At 39.8% G+C, this 21,998-nt stretch overlaps 1 protein-coding gene across 2 annotated transcripts in view; it reads right to left on the bottom strand.

Moving 5' to 3' along the window:
- The window catches only part of KREMEN1 (kringle containing transmembrane protein 1), a 30,285-nt gene extending 8,534 nt beyond the window's left edge, over positions 1-21,751 (bottom strand). For both annotated transcript variants that reach the window (XM_058816420.1, XM_058816421.1), the window contains exons 1-8: positions 21,616-21,751; positions 12,002-12,164; positions 9,066-9,157; positions 4,318-4,442; positions 3,717-3,870; positions 2,587-2,919; positions 1,811-1,969; positions 559-643 (exon numbers count right to left, since the gene is read on the bottom strand). In XM_058816420.1, the coding sequence (XP_058672403.1) occupies positions 559-643; positions 1,811-1,969; positions 2,587-2,919; positions 3,717-3,870; positions 4,318-4,442; positions 9,066-9,157; positions 12,002-12,164; positions 21,616-21,694 (1,190 nt within the window). In that variant the 5' untranslated portion in view covers positions 21,695-21,751. The remainder of the gene's footprint in view (positions 1-558; positions 644-1,810; positions 1,970-2,586; positions 2,920-3,716; positions 3,871-4,317; positions 4,443-9,065; positions 9,158-12,001; positions 12,165-21,615) is intronic.
- Positions 21,752-21,998: the final 247 nt, after the last annotated feature.

The raw sequence follows: 21,998 nt of genomic DNA, 5'->3' as shown, positions 1-21,998 counted from the left end.
AGTATCCTTTTGACAGCACTGACATTAAGCTAAGAGGGCTCTACAGACTGGAGTTGTTGTTATTATTATAGTTGCTATTAATGCAAATTAATTTCCTTGTATATTTTTAAGCATGTTTGTACTATGTAAATAGAATATTCAACATTTTGATTTGTTGATAACTCACCCATCATTTATTTCAGTGAGTGTCCATCTAGAGGACCCAAAATTTACTTGGTAGGAGTGTAGAGGTTTTAGTTTTTTCCCTGCAAAGCATTATCACAATTTGACCTCTTCTCACCAAACCTGGATGTCTGATAACGTTTTCCTCCTTCCTCCTAAAGTACAAATCTTGTCAAATCAAGAGCAGAAGAGACAGTCTAGTAGCAAATGCTATCCTAACAGGCTGGAAAGTTAAAAAATGTCCTTATTTAGGATCTTCAATGAGAATACAAATATGTAATAACTAACTTGGTTTGGAATAGGGCCAATCTGACAATTGGAAGGCAGAGGGGAGCCCCAGGTTTGGTTCAGAGCTGAGATCTTGGTTCTCTGAGGTTGGTTTTGCAGCACACTCACCTCATGGTAACATGCAGAAGTATCTTTGCAATTATGGCTGTAGCACTTAGGATGAGCAGTGCTGTGAGGCTGTATATTGTCCATTCTGCAAAAGAGAACAGGGAGAACTCTCAGTACGTTCATTTATTTACAGTTTTTACAGTAAGAATATTGCATGAAAGGAACAAACAGCTTTGTGATCCTTTATTCAAATCTGGAATTTGACAATGCCTTAAACCTGCAAGTAGTTTCTGCAGACTGGCACAAACCATACAACTTTCAGTCAGAACTGCTCTTTTCCCTTGCAGAACTCCTCCCAATAAAACTGAAAGCTGGCAAAATTCAAAGCATATGCTAGTAAAATTATCTAGGAAAGGAAGCAGAAGTTCCCTTCCACCCACTGCCCCTTCCTCAAAGCACTGCCTGTACATGATGATTTGATCAGTATTTTTGGAACTGTATAAAACCCAAGGGTGCAGTTTCTGTTGGTGTTCCTGGGCAGTTTCACACTAAGGCAGCTTAGGTGTAACTGTGGTAAGTCAGCATTAGGCTGGGGCTGGTCCCAGACTATTCCTGGGCAGGTTCTGCACCTTGGCTGGTTTGGGTGTGCAGCTTCTGTTCCAGGTTTGGGATGCAGCTCCAGGACTGTGGAATTGAGGGCCCAGCTCCAATGATACATAAAAGAGCGATTTAACAACAGAGAATAATAGTGATATTCACCAAGAGTGCATTTCCAGCCTTCAATTATTCACAGCTCGGTAATTTCCTGAATTCAGTAATGTCCTGAAGCTGAGTTCTAAACACATGACAGTTCTCAGTGAGCCCTCCCCTACACCCATTAACTTGTCTAGTCCCCTTTGTATTGTTGATGAGGCTTTTGTTAATTGGGGTAACAGGGATGCAACCAGCATTCAAGCTATTCTAGACTCTACAAGTAAAGTTTGCTCTTTTTTCAGCAACTTGTGCCCTTCTGTGCATGCAGGTCACTAAAGCTGACTGCAGTAAGGAGGCTGCTCTGACTCATGTATTTTGAGATGCTTTCATTCTCAAGAACTCACCATCTTCACACTATTTCTGACTGAGGCTGAGAAGTGTTTTGAAATGTAATGAGAGAATCCCAGTTAGTGCTAATTAGGCAGAATGAAAATTCATTTTTTAGTAAGATGCACAGTGCATCTGCTAACATGGAGGAGGCAGCAGAGGAAATAGTGACTCCAGATTTTACTTTGGCAAAATGTTTTTTTCCCATTTCCACATTTTATGGTGTCATTACCAGGCATGGAGCTGGTTGGATGGCTTGGGCTGGTTGTGATGACATAGAGTATCTTTGATGACCGGGCTGCATTGATGCTGAGATTTGCTTGCTCATTTGTCCTCTCTGGAAGGGTGTGATTCACTGGGATCTTGTTTTGGTGCACATTGTCCTTCACAGCTGAAAACACAGGAGGGTGATTACAATAATAAACAATCTCTTAACAGGTGTAATTGGACTTTATTTTGTGCTTATAAGCAGACATGCTGCTCTCTGGTTTACATAAGAGAACTCAAATAATCAAATCATATCTGATTCCTAAAAAAGCCTGTACTTCATCAGGCTGGGGTTCTCAGAATTTTTCTGGAAGCTGGCTGTTCATCATAACAGTAGGTACAACTCAAGGACATTTTCTCATGATGGAGAGAGAGAAACTGTTGGGAGGAGCCAAGATAAACCAACATGCAGATGGATTATTGCTTGTTTTGTTTTCCTTTGTCATTTTTCAATCTGTTTTAACATGAAGGTATAGAATTGAATTTTAAAATTATGAAATAAATAGCAAAGTGCAGGTTTTGAAAACCTGTATTTTTCTATTTATGATGTAGCTGACTGGAATGTTCTAAACTGAGAGAAATTTTGGTGAAATTTTCACCCAGTGAGTAGTGGCAACAAGAGAGATGAAACACCTGTTAGATAAGAGCTGAAATATTTATTCTTTAATTGCCACTTGAGAAATCTCCTGTGGGAATTAAATGCTTCACTGAAAGGTAGAAACAGCAAAGGTAGCCTCTTACCTCTATACCTGATAGCAAATCCCTGGGCTTGATTGATGTCATCTGAGAAAAAGTACAGAATGACAAAATCCAAAGAGATGTTAAAGGTGTGAGGAGGCTTGTTCTTGCCATTGAAACGAGCCAGAACGTGGTAGGTGTAACCATCCAGCAATTCCACCATATCTGTAGCATCTTTGATTTCAAAAAGGACAAAGGTGAAGTGGATTTGGGATGCTCCTGGAACTTGTATGGTCCAATAACAGACTTTGCCTGTGCCATATGTGTCAGGAAAATCTGGGGAATAGATCACAGCTGTAGCAGAAGTGTAATTTCCTCCACAGGCACCAATAAGGGCTGTGAAAAGAAGAGAAAAGGGGGAAAATGGGAAGAAAAAAAGAAGTAATACATTAATTTTGCAAAGCTTTAGCACCCTGTAGATTCTAATACTTAAATGTGACTTGAAGGTACAGGTTGGCTAGGCCAGCAGGATGCACTCTCTGCAGCTGCTCTTTCCCTCCCTCAGCACAGCTTTTGTTGCCTTTTCTTGGAATACTTATGCCTCATTACTCTGACCTATGCATCAGTCTTGAACACTGCAACTTTCCTTTGTCCCTGTGTGTAACCAGGTACCCTCTCCTGCATCCCTGCAGAAATGGGATGAAAGATAAATCACTGATTCAGGGGCTTCTACTCTAAACCAGGCAGGCAGGAAAGTGGATTAGTGACTATTAACTCTCACTGCTTAATGACTGGCATTGCTTCACAGCTGTAGGAAATTGAAAACTTAAACCCCAGTGAATCCAGAGAGAACTCAAATGCCACCAACTGACAGTGCATATCCATACGTGCACATACAAATTTTTACTCTCCATGAAGATTAATACTAAGGGAGTTTCTGACAGCTGACTTAGTACCACTTGTGAGGAAAGTGAAAGAACCTCTGGAGCATGAGTAAGCATAATTTCTTAGAAGAGCTATTTCACATTATTAATGGATGAGAATTTTAGGCAGAAATGGAAAGCAGCTTTCATTTATACCGAATGGAGGCGTTTTGCTGTGCAACAGTTCTCTTTGTTTTGAGCCTTTTCCCTAATTTGCTGAACATGTGAGGCCTCTCCTTTGGGAAAAGCTCAGCCTGCTTCAATACTTACTGTCAAAGAGAATGACTCTGCCATCCCCACCGCAGGGCTGAGTGTGGTCTCCAAAGCAAACACTGTTGCATTCCGTGCTGGCTGCCTCCCCGTATCTCCAGTAGTCAGGATTATTTCCACAGAAGCAAGCATAACCTGATTCCATGCCTGCAAACTTTGACAACAAAGATGCATAAGGAAGGGAGGAATAGCATTTGAAGGATTGACAGCGGGAGGTTGTCTGAGCAAGAAAGCTGGCAGCAGAAAATGTGTGTTTTGGAGAAGTATGATTACTCAGAGGAACCACCACAGGCTGTTTTTGTTTGGGCTGTCAGGATGCTACTTAAGACTGGGGGAAAGATGGAATGGAGGGCACCCTGACATAATGGCAGTCAGCAACCACATTTTCCCCTGGTGTTATTCATTGGCCATTTGTCCAGATTCCTCTGGATGCAGAGAGAGGGCTTGATCAGCGGGGTGGAAGTCCAACCTTTCACCTTTGGGAAGACCTCCCAAAGGTTAAAAAAAAAACGGGGAAGAGGAGAAATACAACAGAGACCTCTAGGCATGTTGCCATTTTTGTCTTTGAAAGCATTTTGTAAATGGATGTGAAGGAAATCACCTTGAACTGCTGGCTGCGGCAGGAGCTGATGCACGTCTGGATGGTGAGCTTGTTGGAGGTCTCACTGGTGCCAGTCAGGGGTGGTGGCTCCCCATGGTCCTTGTAACAGCCCAGATTCCCTGGCACTGGCAAGAGTGACACAAAACAGTCATTCTAGAGTGCCTGTACACAGCCCAGACCATGTCATGCACTACCTGGTCACTGAGCAGCTCTCTCTATGTCCTGGGCTCAGTGTTGCCCTATGGAACTCCTTATTACTCCTTGTTACTCATGCTCTGCATGATTCTTGTCATATTTTCCAAACACACCCAGGGATGAGTGATGGGACAAAAAGAGTATCATATCATCTCAGCAATATACCTGTAAGACTGTCTAGCTGGTTTCAGTAAGCTGCAGTAAAATATACAAGATAAATACTTTGTTCATTTTTCCTGAAAGAGGCAATTTAAAAAACTCAAGGCATTAAGTGGGTTCAGGGGGGTTGTGTGGTTTGTTTTTTGGGGTTTTTTTTTTTGCTACTGGCATGCATATTCTGGAAATGTAAATTAAACTGTTTGATTTCTGTCTGACCTTCCAAACGTGACATTCTGGAAGTTTTGAAAACAGGATATTTGAGGGAGGGAACCTAAACAGTTTTAGAATGGAGTTTGGCAAGTTTTGTGGGAGGGACTAATATAGGGGAATTTCCTAATATTTGAAACTTGAATTCTGATATTAATCTGAATCATCATACAAAGAGATTAAAAATGAGCAATGTTACTTTAAGAAAACAACCCATCTATTTACATTAATATGTTGTTTCAAGGCTCCTTGGTCACTATGGGAGATCAGAGTTTTCTCCCTTCAGTGCTCTGGTTTTTTTTTTTGGTTTTGCACTTTTCATCAAAGCATTGGAATTTAGCCATGACCACCCCGCGGAGAGGATGTGGAGTACAATACAGTGCTGGGATAATGGCAGAAAATTATCCCATGCCCACTTGTCATATCTATTCACATGCTTGAAATTAAATCTGTTACTAGCTCCATGTTAAGTTTTATTCTTGTGCCAGATGGACATGGATTCTTTTTGTCCACCTAACTGCCACAGCTCTGTTTGACATGATGTGCTCAGAGACCTGTATGAGTGTTTTATTTATGCAGTCATTGGCTATTAGAGTACCCAGTAAACTTATTATAAATAATGACATAACGTTGCTTGAAATACTGTTCAGAAATTAATTTTGTTCTCTAAGAATACAATTTCAATTATAAATACTTGCATGGAGTTATGGCTTTGATATGCCCTGCAGCAACATTCATATAAGTACTGAGACTTCAAGTTACAGCCTGATTTAACATACCTTTGGAAATCCCCACTTGCAGCCCCACCCCAGCTGAGTACAGCTGGGCAGATAACTCATGAGAGAGCTCATTCTTTTTTGTATTGTGCATGATTTCACAGCCCTGAAAAAGCTTCCTAGTTATCCAACCTAGCTCATTTCCTAAGAGACCTGGGAATTTAATTTTTTTTTTTTTAAAGTAGCTTTATTAGTGAGACCTTTCAACCTTGGCTCCAGAGGATTAGTACTTCAGTATGCAAAGAAACCTGAGTAATTTGAAAACTTCTTAAATTTTTTAACTAAATCAAGTGTACATCCTAAGGCTAATAAGTCTCTGGTGTCCCAGCAGTATTTTAACATTCTTTGCTCTTAATATTGAGCCTGCTGAAGAAACTTGGCAAAAAAGTGAGGCAGTCAGTGTTCTGCAATTACTGTTCATGCTCACCAGTGATGTTTCACTGTTACATTGTCTTCACCCATTTGTATCTATTTGTCCTCTTCTGCTTAAAAGGTCACCTTTTTTTGCACAAGCATATTATTTTTCTTTTAAGCAGCATTTGACTTAATGAGTTCTTGGCAAACACCACAGTTTCTTCATTTTACATGTTGAGGCACATATTCAATGTATTAAAATATGGGATTAATCCTTTTGAGCTCAAAACCATGTTCCAGCTATGCTAATGTAGCTGTCTTTGAAGAGCCTCCCAGCTTTTTGCACAAGCACAAAGTGTTTGAGCTGTCCTTGTTCCTGTGTTCCATACAGATCTGTGTCACTTACCTGGCCCTGCCATTTAACACCTCCTCCATATTTCAGTCAAATTTATTGCATTACATACATGCACACTGGAAATATGATTCCAGTAATGAAATCTGTTTATGAGGAGAGAGTCATGTGAGTCATAAACATAAAGATGTAGTTAAGTGGTGTAGCAAGACTTTCTTTCTTTCACATTTTGGAAGTGTAAGTTATTTCCTTTGAACTTAAACCTAACCTCATTAACAAGGAGAGCAAAAAAGTCAGGAATAGCTGCAGCACTGCAAACAAACCATCTGAAGCATTCAGGTCTGAATGTTCCATGTGAGATGCACATGTTCTCTCAGCACTCAGAGCTGCAGCCTTGCCTTTTATTTTGTTTCTGTCCATCCTAGTCTGCTTAGCAGACATGAAAAAGGAGAGAGGAAGAAAGGGGAAGACAAAGCTCCTCCTGGAGTAACCACCACTGTCTTCTGTGATTGTGCTCATCCATCTTCATCTAACACTGCTAAATTCTGTACATTACCCATGCAGATTATCAGAACACATTTCTGACTGAACACTAACATGTAGTGTTATGTGTAAATATTAGGGAATGAGACACGTGAGATAATCATGTGAATTCATCACCATAATGAAAAATTTTTAACTGTAGATTCTTAATTATTGTTCAGATGAATCATTGCATGCAAATCTCTCTAGGCAATCAAGATGCTTCATGTTGTTGGCACTGCCATGGTATTATGTGGGCACAGTTAATAGGTAACTTATGTTCCAGATAATTTTCTAGTAGTAAATATCATTAAGGAAAAGAAGCTTATATAAGAAATTTTTCTCTAAAAAGTTTCAAATAGTTTTTTTTTAAACAATTTCTTTCTTGCCCCATCAAAAAAGTCAAGTTTTGCATTCAAAAACTGACTTTGCATTTCATTTGTACACTTCACAAGATAGTTTTGATGGTCCTATGACTTAGCATCATGCTTACTGAAAACAGAAAGTCTTGTGAAGAATAAAAGATTTTTTTACACAGCTTCATAAACCATGAGGTTTGTATTAAGATTTGGATGGGCTTGCAATGTACAGTTTGCTCTAAATTGCTGCAATTCCTTTTTCTAGTATCGAGTTTCAGTGCAATGCTTGAAGCAGCTGCTACTGGTCAAAAGGACATTTTGTAAATGTAAGTCTGGATTATCTGTGCAAGTAAGTGTCCAAGTTTAAATCCTCTGCTCCCCACCACAGAGAAAATGAGCAAGGCTGGTTTTAAAAGGATCCTTTGTGTGGAACAAATGGAGTGGAGAGAATTTGTCTTTCAGCTTTTTTCCTGGTGCCATATCCAGATAATTTGTTAACATCTGTGGTCTTTAAAGAAAATGCAAATTCTTTCATTTTAGACCAAGTTAAATTTCTTAATTAGGAGGGTCAAGTTTCTTAAATCATACCTTATATATTAATAAAATAAGTAAGATGTCCTCTGAACAATGAATATCAGAGTGTTGAATGATTTTGTGTTATTTAAATTAGACTCCTTAATCTGTATTTAAGTCTAGGTAAAAGCCATCTGTCTTAAGGTCACACTCATCTATTTGTTTGCCTAGCATGAAGATGTGAGTCACTCACATTCATAAAAACCCCAAAACAACAAAGCTATGAGCAAAATAAAAAAAAAAATCACTTTAGCTCCGGTTTTCTTGTCTGGCTTTGTTTTCTTAACTTCAAGTAAGAAATATACTACTTCTAATCAAATGTGTGTCCACATATGGGCACCTGCTCTGCTTAGCAGTGAAGACCTAAGTTATGCCTCAGAAACAGAGGGTGCTTGCACAAAAGAAGTTAGGAAAGCAAGTGAAGTCATTAATGATTAGACTTATTAAAATGTGTAGCCATGGTTGCTTGGTAACATGCAAGACTAGAATATCTTCTTAGTATTTGGGCATATTTTAAACAATGTGATTTGGGAAAGAGAATTTTGGAAGAAAAACAAATCATGACATTGTGGACATGGTAAAAAGTAGAATACATTAAAAAAATTCAATTCTGGAAAAAAGCTTCATGTGAGTAGCTTGTAAGTGATCTGATTTAAAAAAAAAAATCAAACTAAGTCCAAGTTGTGGTTTCACAGCAATGTTAACTATCTGCACCTGCCAGAGACATAATTCTACTCCAGAGCTCCCATATAGCACACAGACACCTTTTCACTGTGTCCCCTCATATTTTCATGTTTCCTCCAAGCAGTTCTGTGTATGATGCTCTATACACATTAAACTAATGTAATTTATTTCATAAGCTAATTGCAATGAATGGACACATATATACCTTGTAAAAACTTTCTTTTTTTGGCCTCTAGACTTTAATAAAATAATTATCTATGGATTCAAAGAACTAGCAGTACTTCACAAGTTTTGTGTGATTCCCTGTCATACAGTATTGTTTGTAAATAATATAATCCAGTAATTCTGAGGTAAGATGAAAAGAATAACAGTGGAGGAAGAATTCAGTAAGCTTGTCATTAACTCTAAGAAACCTTTAAATTTTTAAATACAGCTTAGTCTGCAAATGAAAAGAAGCTGTTTTGCCTTATCCTAATTTGTGTTTGGAAATCACTACCCACTGTTGTGGAACTGCCAATCTCTGCTCAGCTGAGATGGAGGCCTAAAAATTCTGCAGGGTGCTCTTACTTCGGCAGGATGGGATCTCACAGTACTTCCAGTATATTCCATCTTCATGTTCTGCAATATAGCACCATGGGCTGACATCCCCGTCAGGGTTTCTGAAAGAGAGAAATAGTCATTGAAATTTATCTTTTTTTTTTCCTAAAATCACACAAAAAAAGGTCAATCTTATTAACCTTCAATGGCATTACTATTTTTGCTGTAGTACCTACCAAAAAATGCAACGTTTTGCATTACCAGAATATTCAGATAGCTTTGGTTATTACAGTATTCATCAAGCATAAGGTGCTAGTAATGTCTAAAATGTAGCTTTGTTTTACTCTAAGGTTAAAAGGTGCAGAGCTGTTTCTGGTCAGTACTGACAGAGAGGAAGATTTGCTGTCCCACATCCTGTGTACACGTTGCATAGACTCATAAACTGATTTTCTGCCTTGGTACAAAAGACTCCAACTTTCTGTGTGTATGGTGACAAAAACACTTAGGTGATAAAGGCTTCTGGAAAAGATTGATTTTTTTTTTTTTTTCTTCCCTTTCAATAAGACTAACTAAATCCATTCCAGTGATCTCTTTATATTGATGGTTAATTCCTTATGTGTCCATGATGATGATGATCACTATTTTTATAATTATTTGCTATTGTGTAGCACCACTTACAAATGCATAACTAATTAGTCGCTAGGTTATTTAAAGTTTTTTCTATCTACACTGTGAAAGGCTACTCACATTGCAAAGATCTATTTAAGATAATAATTTCTTATTTTGGACAGTCAGGTTAAAATATGACTTTTTCTTTTAACTAGGACCAGTTGCAATCTTTTTATCGTGTGCTTTGGCATGAATTCTATAAATGACACAGCTGTACTGAAGTGTCAGTCCAGCTGTATGTTGTCATTTATGCCTATTAACAACTCTTTTGTGGGAGATCCAATTTTAGAAATTCTGTGGATGTTTTTTAGTCAAATAGCAGACTGCTGGAAACAACTGGTGAGATGAGTGCAGTTCAGATACCTACAATGTTGCTAGTTAGGCTTTCAAACAGATTAGTAGAGGCAGTGCACCAGGAAAGTCCAAGACTAGCTATGCTAGGAATTTAGGTGCAATGCAAGAGCCTTCAGTAGCTAAAAAAAGTAGAAGACTAAAACCAAGTGAAGCTTGTACTTGAACTAACCCATTTCCCCTTGTTGCCAGAGTTACAGGAATTTTTGCAGTTACATCTTCATGACAGAAACCGTATGTCAGGAATTCAATCATGAGAATGGCACTCTGCATAGAAATGCCTTAAAAATGTGAGGAAATTGGAGAAAAGCGTGATGAATGTCTTTAGAAATCTTTGTCTTCAACCTCAGAAGTGCATGGCAGTTAGAAAACAACTCTCTGTCTTTTAAAATCTCCCAAAATTTCAGTCCTCATAATTTTGTTATGGTTGAAGTGAGTGAGGCATTTCCATCTTAACAGGGTGTCTTGCAGTAAACAAAGTGTTCCAAGTAAGGACCACCCATGGAGAGGCAACATGCTTCTGATTAATATTCAAGTGTAAAATTTGATTATTCAAATGTTGTCCCCAAAATCAAATATCAAGGCCATGTACTATGCCTTAAAAAAGCCTTGTGAGGTATGTGCTGCCTGAGAAAAGGGAAAATCCACTTGTCCATTGTCATCAAGCAGATGAATGTCAGAGAAAGAGCTAAACCAGCTGTATCACAGGCCTCAGCAATATTTGCTATACATATATTCTGGCACTCCTAGTGACTTTCCAAACTTTCTTTCGAGAGAATGTGAAGTTAAAAGTCATCCATTAGTTAGGACTGTCATTCCATAAACCTGTGAGAATATCCCTAGGTAAAGTGGAACAGCATAAGGAAGAAAATGAGGATAATCTAATACTTAGCAGACTCAGGTAAAAAAAGCTCTTTTTTGTAATTAAGTAATTTCTCAGGTTTACATATCAGATTATAGGCTTCTTGCTCCTGTAGCATTTACCAAGTTCTCATTTGCTAAGTAAAGCAAGTCTCAAGTAAGTGTTTTTTGAGTATCTGGATAAACATCCAGTTTCTCATGCATGTTTTTGCTCAGCTTGTACATGTTTTGCTTTGTACTAACCAAAATATTAGCCAGAAATGACTGCCAAGAGTAAGATCCTGTAGCTACAGCCTGTCTAGAATATTGCCACACAGCAACAATCAAAATTACATTCTTGATTCTGCTAGTATCAAAGTGAATTCAGTGGCCACTGTATTTTTCACAGCTCTGTATTAGTATACCTACTGAGACAGCTGAAAAAAAGCCAACAGTGCCTAAACATCTCTGAACTTAAGTTCTGATTTGCCTCCTAAATTCTGAAGTTCTTATTTAAGTTTTGTTCTAAGTTCTATCCATAGCTATGGAGAACTTTCTCTAGAAGGCAAGGAAAGTGCATGTTTTAATGCACTTAATCCATGGTTTAATCTGGTATTGTAACCCCTGACAGATGGGCTTCTGAATTCAAATAACTCTAAATCACTCAATTAGAATTTTTAGTGACTACATAACTTTCATTAACACAAAACTTGGGAAGTGTAACAGAACCAGGCTTGTGTGTGAGGACAAAAACCATCCAGACTCCTGCAGACACTCACTGCACTGTGTCCTTCTAATTTGGATTATCTTTTTTTATCTCCACCTTTTCATTTAAGTAATCTATAGTCTTTCTCCATTGTGCCACCTTATAAATTGGACATGATAGAGACTGTACTGAAAAAGTGTGGGAGCTGGGTTGAAAAAATTATGCTGGTAATCGTGCTGATAGATTCAGGGTACTGATAACAGGGTAAACCAAAAAGTGTTAGATACCCATGGTTCTGATATTCTTCAGCTGTGTAAAAGGACATTTCCTAATTTTCTGTCAACTGCTTACAGTAACACTGGGTGTTGAGGCAATGTTAAAGCAATGGGATATTTCTTACCTGCAGTAGTTGTGCTCTCCAAGCCCTCCCTCCCCATTGGGATATTTCACAGTATTGTAAGGATGCTCAAAGGTCTCATTCCAATAAAGACAAGGTTTCCCTGCATACTGGGAGGTCTGGTTCTGAGTGCCACGGTAGTCAGCCCCGTTGGCAGTGTAGCATTCTGGCAAGAAAGAGAAATGGAAAAGAAAGAATGTGTGTAGGTTTAGTGTTTGTTCTGTCCTCACCCTCCGCCCCATATCCAACAGACCATGCTTCCTGCATTGTTTAGGCAGCTAAAGATGCTGGCTAGGATTTAAGCTTTCTCAGTCAAACCTCTATTCAAGAGATTATGCTGTCATTACTTTAATAAACAATGTATAAGAAAGGTCTGATGAGAGGTTTACACAATTAACATGCATTTTCTGAATATGCATAATACTTTTATACTTTTACATTTCCTTGTGTTTTACTCATTAGGATGACTCCTGTTAATTTTCCAAAAGTGAAAACATATGAAATTATCAGTCTGCCACTCATCAGCATATTAACCAAAATCTCATGCCACTTCAGCTAAAGTTGTGACTATCTGTACTTTACATAGTGAAAGACTTTGTAAGCACGGATCTTACCAACATTTGCATTCTGATTTAGAAAAATTCTTATGGATTGAGTTGCCTAGAAAGGGACCTCCTTCAGCAGAGTATGATCACAATACTGTGATTTGCTACTAAAGCATTTATGCTTTCAGATTGAAAAGTATGGGTCAGTATTCTTCTGCCTCACTCATATTTTCTCCCACTTAGGTTTATTTTCCTAGCCTCCTAATACTCAGCAAGTTAGAAACCAAAGTAGAGAATGATTTCACTAAATACCTTAGCCCCTTCTCAGCTGAACTACAAATTTCCTGCTGCCTGGCTTTGCTGGGCCTTGTTAATCACAGAATTGTGGAGTGGTTCAGGTTGAAAGGGACCTTAAAGATCATCCAATTCAAACCCCCCTGCCATGGACATGTTCACTGGACATCTTCTGATGAAATAAACGTCCAAATGAATGAACAATTCTACTTTTGCTGAAATTGCCAAGCATTTTTGATTAAATTATGCAATGTGAGTGTGGCAGAGCATGGGAACAAGTTGCCCAGGGAGGCTGTAGAATCTCCATCCTTGGAGATATTCCAAAGCCACCTGGACGTGGTCCTGGGCAACCTGCTTTAGGTGACTGTGCTTGAGCACAGCACTTGGACAATGTGACCTCCAGAGGTCACTTTCATCTCAGCCATTCTGTGATTAGCTCCCAGGAAGAATCATTATAATTAGTTTACCATAAATAAGTCCATCCTGCTTATAATTAATAGTTGCTAACATTTATCATCCTTGCATTTCTGTAAGAATAGGATTAAAACATAACAGTCTGGGACAGAATTAAAACTGCTGTAAACATTTCTTTGTACTGGACAGCATTACTGGGGAAATTCATTGAAAATTAACTTTCTGCTAACTATAGGGTGTGAAACCTCCTGTTTCATCTGATAGTGTTCTCTGTAGAAACCATATTGCAGCTGCAGAGATGTTCTACTGCCCTGAGGGAGTGGGAGAGTGCTCTGAAGTATGTGCTGATCTCAGGTGTCCCTCATGAAATCTAACTTACAAAACAAGTCTAGAAAGACCTGTGTGGCTGCAGTTGGAAGAGGGAAAAAAAACCCACCCACATTTTAATCCTGATATTAACAGTATACTGTTTTTGTATTTAGAACTACTGTAGAAGAAGGAAAAATGGAATATTAAAACCATGCCTCTGAAATTAGTTTAGTCTGGGCTCACAAATATCAGAATGGTACAATTATAATAATTATTTCAGAGTTTATTACACAGCAGATGAAAGACAATGGTTTTGTGCTTTCACTGTGCATCTTCATGCCTAGGCAAGTTTGGATTTCTATTAAATGAAACTTTGTTGCTGAAGGCACATAGAAGAGGTGTCTGCACAGCCATTAATATATTCTGCTATCATCTGTGGACAGAAAGTTTATAATTTAACAAAAACAAGCTTCAAGTCAATACTCGTCCTTGCTGTAATTTACCTGCCTTAGCAAAACAGGTGGGCTGCAGACATTTGCTTAAAAATGCAAATCTGAGTTTCCAGCATTCAGGCCACCACAGATGTTTGTGTAAACATGAAAAAAAACCCACTTTAAGGTCATGACTGTGTTGCATCTTTCTTCAATACCTCTTTTGCTTTGCAGATAATATAAAAGCTTTTGTAGGTTACAGCTGAAAAATATAAGCTGATGAATTTTAGCAGAAAAGACAGAAAAATGTAATCAAAATATAAACAAAATAATAAGCAGAAAAAAGAATCTGTAAGAAGTGATAAGCACATCCAGAAAAGATATCTACATTAGCTTTGTGCTTTTATTTTTTTTTTTCACTTCTCACTCCTAAATGAAAAGCAATATGTACTTCCATCTACTCAGAAATGTAAGGAATGCTACAATACCTGAATTTAGTCTGGCACACAAACTAAACTCAAGTTAGCTTCAGTCCATTTTAGAATCTGCTAAGACTGGCCCATGCTTTAACTTGCAGTACTGACTTACATTTTCATGTCAGCTTTTAACTGATTTTCTTCAAACTTCACTGCACTTTAAGAAAAGGTAGAGTCAGAGCCTACCTATCTAGCCTACCTATCTCTCTTCCTTCCTCTTAACTGCAGTTTTTGTTCCCCAGACAATAGGTTGCTGTATCAGTGCCTCCTGTGTTCCTTTGTGCTATCAAGAGATTTGGTGCAAATGTTTCAGCTGAGTAACAAAGCTCCTCTGGCTTAGATGTGGATGGGGAAAGGGGAGGCAGTGAGATACCATGCAAAATCATTGATTATCCCTGAAACACTGAAATGAAAACTTTAAGTCATGGAATTTAGCAGCTGTTATCAAATGAAATACAAAACCTTTTGGGTTACAGGGAATTTGGATTTTCTTAAGGATTAATAACGATTTTGCCATAGCATGGGAGTGCAATATTTTCAAATAAATATTGGCATTTCAAAAAATCAGGTCAGTTGTCCTTGCTATGCTCCCTCCTGGCTTCTTGAGCTCACTGGCTAAGCATGGGAAACTGAGAAGTCCTTGATTTAGAGTAAGCACTACTTGGCAGCAACTAAAAAATTCTTCTATTTGTCACACACAGTGATTTCATCATATTTTTGCTGCGTGACAGCCAAGACACTACCTTAGTGATTTCACCATGAAATTAATACTCTCAAAGTGCTGAAGGTGCATGTTTTGTCTGCAGAAAGGCCGCTGTCCTCTCTATTTCAAATCCAAGCCCTAAGAGATTCTGGAGAACAGGAGGTTAGAACCTCCACCCTACTTCTTGTCTTGTACCACTGGTGCAATAATTCTGTGAAAAGATGAGCTTAAAAAAAAGGTCACCTGGATTTGTGTGCACAAAACTAATTCAGATGAGGTAATCTAAACTAAACAGTCAGAAAAGACTGGACTGAATGCTGGTGGTAAAACTTTTCAGTTTATTCAAATCACCTGATTTCTCTTTGGTAGATTATGCAAAAGGGAGGGGGAAAATATTAAATCAACCAGTAACAGCCACCTCTGTGTTGTGGCACCCTTAGGTTGAGTGATACTCCCATGACATTTTAGGGTATGAAGCCTCTCACTTGGAATGTACCATCAGAACTGTGCCTCAAGAAAATTCCTACTGGTTCTGTGAATTTCAGCAAGCCTTATTCCTGTAAATTTTGTAAGATTATGGTAAACTGTGGCGGAACTTGCACTGTATTCAAATCCTCTCCCAGTGGCAAGGACAGACACCTTGGGGACACCACAGCCCCCAAGAAGGCATCGGGTTGCCACTGGGCTTGATAGATTTGCCACATGGATTTTGTTCAGGCACGCAAGGCTCAGATCATCCTGTCAGCTATAAACCTCTACTAAAACAATAGGGTTTCAGACAGGACATGAAGAAAGCTGTGACCCCTCAAATCTAGAAGTGTGTGACCTCATACTTCTAAGATCTTAGTCAGCTGGGTTTCAGACATAGTTTGAAGTAGAGGCTTATGTCAAATCTGTGATTAGAATCAGTGTCCATGATGATTTCACTCAATTAACTGCCTAATGACCCTGCTGCTTCTGCTGTGTCATGGGGATGTCTGTAAACAGAATTAATCAGAGATAATTAATCAGAGAACCTTTGCAGTGGTTCTAGTCACAGAAGGTCCCAACAGATGCTGTTCAGGCTAATGTTCATGAGCCTTGATGAGAAAAGAGGACAGCACTTTGTTGTCAGGGCTGTTTAGTTTTCCACACATCAGGTGCCATGGTTGACAGCAAGTAACTTTTAAAATGAATGCTGAGGCTAGGTAAGCATGTACTGAGTGACAACTGCTAGAACAAAAAAGCAGAAAACAAGACTAGGGATGTTGTCCACTGTAAGTGAATACTCAGTGTGTGATACAGGTTCACAATTAGTTTTATTAGAGCCAGATCAACATTTGGAAGATCAAACAGCAGCTGTTGTAGAAATTCTTTCCATCTGTGTCGGTTTCTTCTTCAATGTAGGGACCTTACAATGATCATTTTCCTTTGTTACTTTGGGACTGCATGGCTGCCTGCACTCCACATGGGCGCCACTTTAGGATCATTTGAAAAATTAAGGTAGTGCAGACTATAACAGCCTGATGTTTTATTCATGATAAATCACTGGCATTTCAGAGTCTGCACTGGCTTCCAATGATTTTCTCAAAGACATCCATCTAGAGACACTACAAATTGCAGGCTGAAGGGATGGAGGTTTCAGGATTGGTTTAAATGACTTCTTAGAGTACTTTCCAAGTTTGAGGCCTGTACATAGCTTTTGAGACTGAAAATTCAGAATGACAAACTTCTTCCTATTCCACTGGAGAGGAAAAAAAACAAACCAAACCACTTTGTTTGCTTAATGTTTTCAAAGCTACTTGGAGCATTGAGCAGCGTCCAGAGAGACTGACAACAATTATCAACCTGAAACTAGCCTACCCAAGCCAGAAATTATCCTATCACCTACTGCCCAACAATAAGCAAGGTTTTCTTTTAAAGATCTGCAGATTAATGAAAGATAAATGAAAGTGGCTACTATTTAAATCTTGGGTTTCATTACAGCATTGTAATTAAATGTAAGGTTGGACCAAAAATTAAAGGTTCCTTGAATTTACGTGGTATAACTGCCTGCTCAGTTTTCACTTGTTTTTCCTATAGCCTTTTAGAGAAGTCAGAAAAATACTTAAGCAGAATATAAGGGTATGAAACCAAGGGTGCCAGGTCTGATAGTGACTCAGTGTGGGTTGCCTGATGCATGTGCTTGCAGAGTATTCCAAGAATAATTTTAAGTCATTTCCATTCTATCTAAACTGTTCTAGTTCTTGCTGGAGATTGCAATTTAAGCACTCCTCCTTAAATGGAAGCACTGTATCTAGGTGCAGATGGCAACAGTTACAGGCACTAACCAGATGCTGCAGTCTCTAATTTGATTGAAAGGGTATAATTAGACAGCAGAAACACTTCAATGAGAAAGTAATGCACAGAGGAAAGGACAGAAACCACTTAAGCGATGCCAAGATACCCCGGCAGTGACAGAGGCAGGGGCCCACGGGTGGAAGGGGCAGAACACCACATCACCTTCTTCAAATGAGAACATTGCTGTTTCCCTAGAAATGTGAATAGGGATTCTATTATCATAGGTTGCCACAGTTCTTCATGTGGGAACACTGATTAAAACCAGAAGAAGCTTCAGGAGATGAAAGACACAAATATGGCTTCTGTGGTCATTATTAAAAATATTTTTAGCATTGCAATGGTTTTCTTTGAAGATGCAGTTTTATCGACTGAACCAAAAGTTAATTTGCATACTATCATAAGAGTGGTCAGGAAAAGAAAATCTCATTCCATATTATGATGCAAAAGAAATGCTTTTGGGAGTATAAGGCTGATTTAGATCTACCCAAATAAAAAAATAGTGTACTATTTTTGCATTTCAATACTTTTCTATTCCAATTCATACTAATATAATACAACCACTCATCAAAACTGTCAGGCTTCTGTGCCTGTGCTGTAACAGTAAGAACCTCCCACAATAGAACAGTTGATACAAGCTAAAGAATAACCATCATGAAAGAATTATCTTTGTTTAAAATAGCAATTTTCTAAATTCCTAGAAACAACTCTCCATTTCTTAAATCAGACAGTTAAATTTTGATGTGATGCTATGAGGGCACTTGATTAGCTGATCATTTTTTCCTTTACAATGTGGAGGCACTCCACATGTAGTTTAAGAATTGTATCTGCTCATTCTACATATCCATGCAAACACACACACACACAGACATACATATTTAATTTTTGAAAGTCCTCAAATGCAATCATTTTTGCTAGTCAGAATTAGAGACCTAATTAGCATTGGTCCAAGCCAGAAAGTAGCCACAGTGAATAACTGATTATACTTGAATTATGTCACCTGAGATTTGCTCAAACCTTGACTGAAGCATCTGTCTTGTAAAAATGCACATTCCTGGAAATGTACAGACATGCAGAGCTGATACTTGTGTTCTCTGGCAGTGTGTGAGCTGTCATACATGTGAACTTGCTATCCTTGTGAAATTTTGACTCTAATTGTCAAGCTAATCACTTTTCATCGCTTTTTATTTGGAAAAAAAAAAAAATCTGTCTGGCCAGACCTTTTCTGGAATATGTTGGAAGCAGACAAGTTAGGTTATGAGCACAAGAGACAGCTCCCATTATTTCTAAGTGCCTTCTGTCTAAAAAAACATTGTGCATTTTTATTTGCACAATACAAACATGCTATATTAGCCAGAGCTTTGCAGCTGCTGGCTGGTCCTCAGCCACAAGATGCAAACACACTTGCTTGCCTTGTGATTCTTTATCACTGGAAGTAAGAATGTGTGATGGAAGTAAGAATGTGTGATGTGACCCCGTAAGAATTTCTGTTCCTTAATACACCCATTTGTTTTCTTTCTTTGTGAAGTTTTCAAACTGTTGTTCCCTTGTCAAGTGTGGCAGGGCTGAATCCCTTTGGCAATTTGATCAGGATGGGCCATAGCCACTGTGTGGATGAAGGGAGTGGTCAGTTGCACAACCATTATGGTCTGATATAACAAAAATGAAAATTTTGCAGCTGGCAGCAAGTAATCCCTGATTCCCTCCTACTTCTTTGGCTCTGTCCTGCTTAAATCTATTCACATAACTCTGGATTTTGAGTTATGCTCTATGCATGTTCAAGCATGATATGCTGAAATATCTCACTATTTCATCCCCTATCTGCCTAGTTAGAAAGAGAAAAAAATTGCTTTTTAAAGTATTTTTATGAGGCTTGTCTATGGCATATCAAGTAGAACTGCTTCTCTGAATCACCAAGGCTTAGAGAGAATTAGATGGCAAGAGATACCAGGTTTGTAAGAGAAGGCTGGAATAACAGCTCAAAGGAAAGATTCAGCTGGGAAAAAAACCAAGGACATAGTGACTCAGTATTGCTAAATGGAAAGAAAACAGAGAAAGGAAAAAGAGATTGATAATCACATTCATTTCTGATGGGGAAATTAAATGAATGGTATAAATACAGAAAGTAGAAATTACAACTTATTGCACTGAGTATATAAAATAACATTTGTTCACCAAAACTAACATTTGCTGAAAGCATTTCCATTTTTTGGCATTGTAACACAAAACTCACCAAATTCAAACAGTGCTTTAATGGTAGGTAATCTATCCACACACTTCTTATTTCTGATCCACTTGAGAAATTCTGTATGGGTGATGTTTGAATGCACAAATGCCAAGGTTTGAATGCAGAAATGTCAGTATTTGTGTTAATAGAAACTGTTGAACATTGCATGGCAAAGCAGAAACGTTATGTGGAAAGTACCATAATACTATGTGCAAAAATGGTTGTTTATTCACTTTCATTTCTGACAACTGGAGTAATTTCTCATATAGTAATTCCTGAAGTTTTTCTCCTATCTTAGCAAGTGATGGTGACACAGTTTTTATTTTGACTGCACTTTACAATAAGCTTATAAGGACACGCATTAAAAAACCAAAACAAGGGATAGGCATTAAAAACATACCATTCAACAAACTGCCTTCCAAAAGCAATAGCAACGTTTGTCATTTCAGAATTCTGCTAGTTTCAAGTGCAGCCTGACAGAGCTGATCCCGTTTCAGTTCTGTGGGATTCAGGGTCAAGATGAAGACCCTTATGTGTACCTTGTGCATATCAGGAACTCTGCAGATCCTGTACTTGACATGCAAATTACAAGTTGCTGTATTTGCACTGTTTCCAGGTTCTTGAGCAGAAGACACATGGGTGGCAGTGCTTTCTAGATCCATTCTCCTTTGCTGCACTTTCTTTTGGAGGCACCATATACCCTTCCCTCCTCCCCCTGCCCCAGCTGCTTGTGCTCATGCATTTCTGTCCTCTTTAGCAGCCAAACATTCACACTGGGCTATATCCTCCACTGGCTGTCACACAGCCCTCTGTGAGAGACATGGCTACACATGGAGTGTTCTGTTCAGAAACCTTACAAGCCAACATTCTTCAAGCCAAGCAAAGGAAGGAGCATCCACTGAGTGCACCAAGCACGTCCTAATGGTACTGGGAAAAGACTCTTAGACATGGTCCTGTCTAGGCAGCTCTCTAAATGCTTATCTGAAAATACTCTCGTGTTTTACTTCTGAGAAGAACTAAAATTTACCAGAACTCTTTTTTGTGAAAGTTTTTTTATTCCCTGAAAATCGCTATGCATTTTCCGTATCTAATTAGTTGCATCTACAAAAACTTGATGAGCAAGTATGTGTTCAAAAAGAAAGAGAGCAAATTCTACTTTGTAAGAAGAGACAGCAATCAAGAATACACAAAACGTATCCAGAAGGACCACACATCTGATGACTGTGACCATCTGGAACTGCCACTTCTGATCTTGCAAAGCATGGCCAATGTTTACCAGAGGAGAACCACAGTACTTGAAATCATTAGTAACAACTAAACGAGGACAAAAGACTGCCGAGAAATTTTAAGTGAAAAATCACCTTAGGAAGCGAAGCTGCAGGCTTCTACATGGTGAGAGGAGCCCAGGCTTGGCCGGGAGCTGGGGCAGCACACTGCGGACCGGCGGGATGCTCACCCTTCCAGCTCCGGCTCTGCTGCCCCAGCTTTTCCCCAGTGACACAAACAACCGCACGCCCCTCTCCCTTTAAATGCCTCCATTCCGCAGATCGAACCACTTTTATAGAGAAACGTGCTGCTCTTCTTTCTCTCACATCACGCTTTCATAGGAGATCCCGAGCTCCCAGTTCCGCAAGCACGGGGAGAGCCTCAAACAGCCCGGGACTCCCGGCAGAAACACCCGCTGGGTGCTCGCACGCCCGGCACGGCTCAGCCGAGCAGGAAGGGACGTCGTCAAGACCTCCAAGAGGCGCTGCCGGCCGGCAGAGCCCTTCCGCGGGGGGCTGCGGCTCTGCGGAGCTCGGGGAGAGGCTGCCCCGCTCCCTCACCGCTCAGCCCGGCCGGGAGCTCGGGGAGCAGCCCCGATCGCGCCCCCCTCCCGGCTCCCCGCGGAGCGGCACTCACCGGACAGGACGGGCTCTCGGCAGCAGCTCAGCGCCAGCCCGGAGAAGGCCAGGACGGCGGCGAGGGCGGGAGGCTCCATAGGCAGCGGCCGCCGGGCCGCGCCGCGCTCGCAGGCGGCAGCCCCGGCTCTCCGGGGGTGGCAGGCGGCCGGGAAGAGCGCAAAGTGCGGGAAGCGGAGGCCCTACAGCATGTGTCCTGTAAGTGCGCCCCGGCGAGGTGCCGAGTGGCAGATGAGGGATCCTATTACCAGCCATGTGACAGGAAAGGATAGAGACCGACATCCCAACCTGCTGCGGCGCGGGACCGCAGGGCTGCCGCTTCCACTTCTGACACCGACACGTTCGGGCTGGTGCTGTTCGCCCCGGGGCAGCGCTTTGGCCCCG

Source organism: Ammospiza caudacuta, chromosome 18 (genome assembly GCF_027887145.1).
Source record: "Ammospiza caudacuta isolate bAmmCau1 chromosome 18, bAmmCau1.pri, whole genome shotgun sequence".
NCBI lineage: Eukaryota > Metazoa > Chordata > Aves > Passeriformes > Passerellidae > Ammospiza > Ammospiza caudacuta.
Note: the sequence above shows the minus strand (reverse complement) of the source record. Positions and strands in the feature narration are given on the sequence as shown.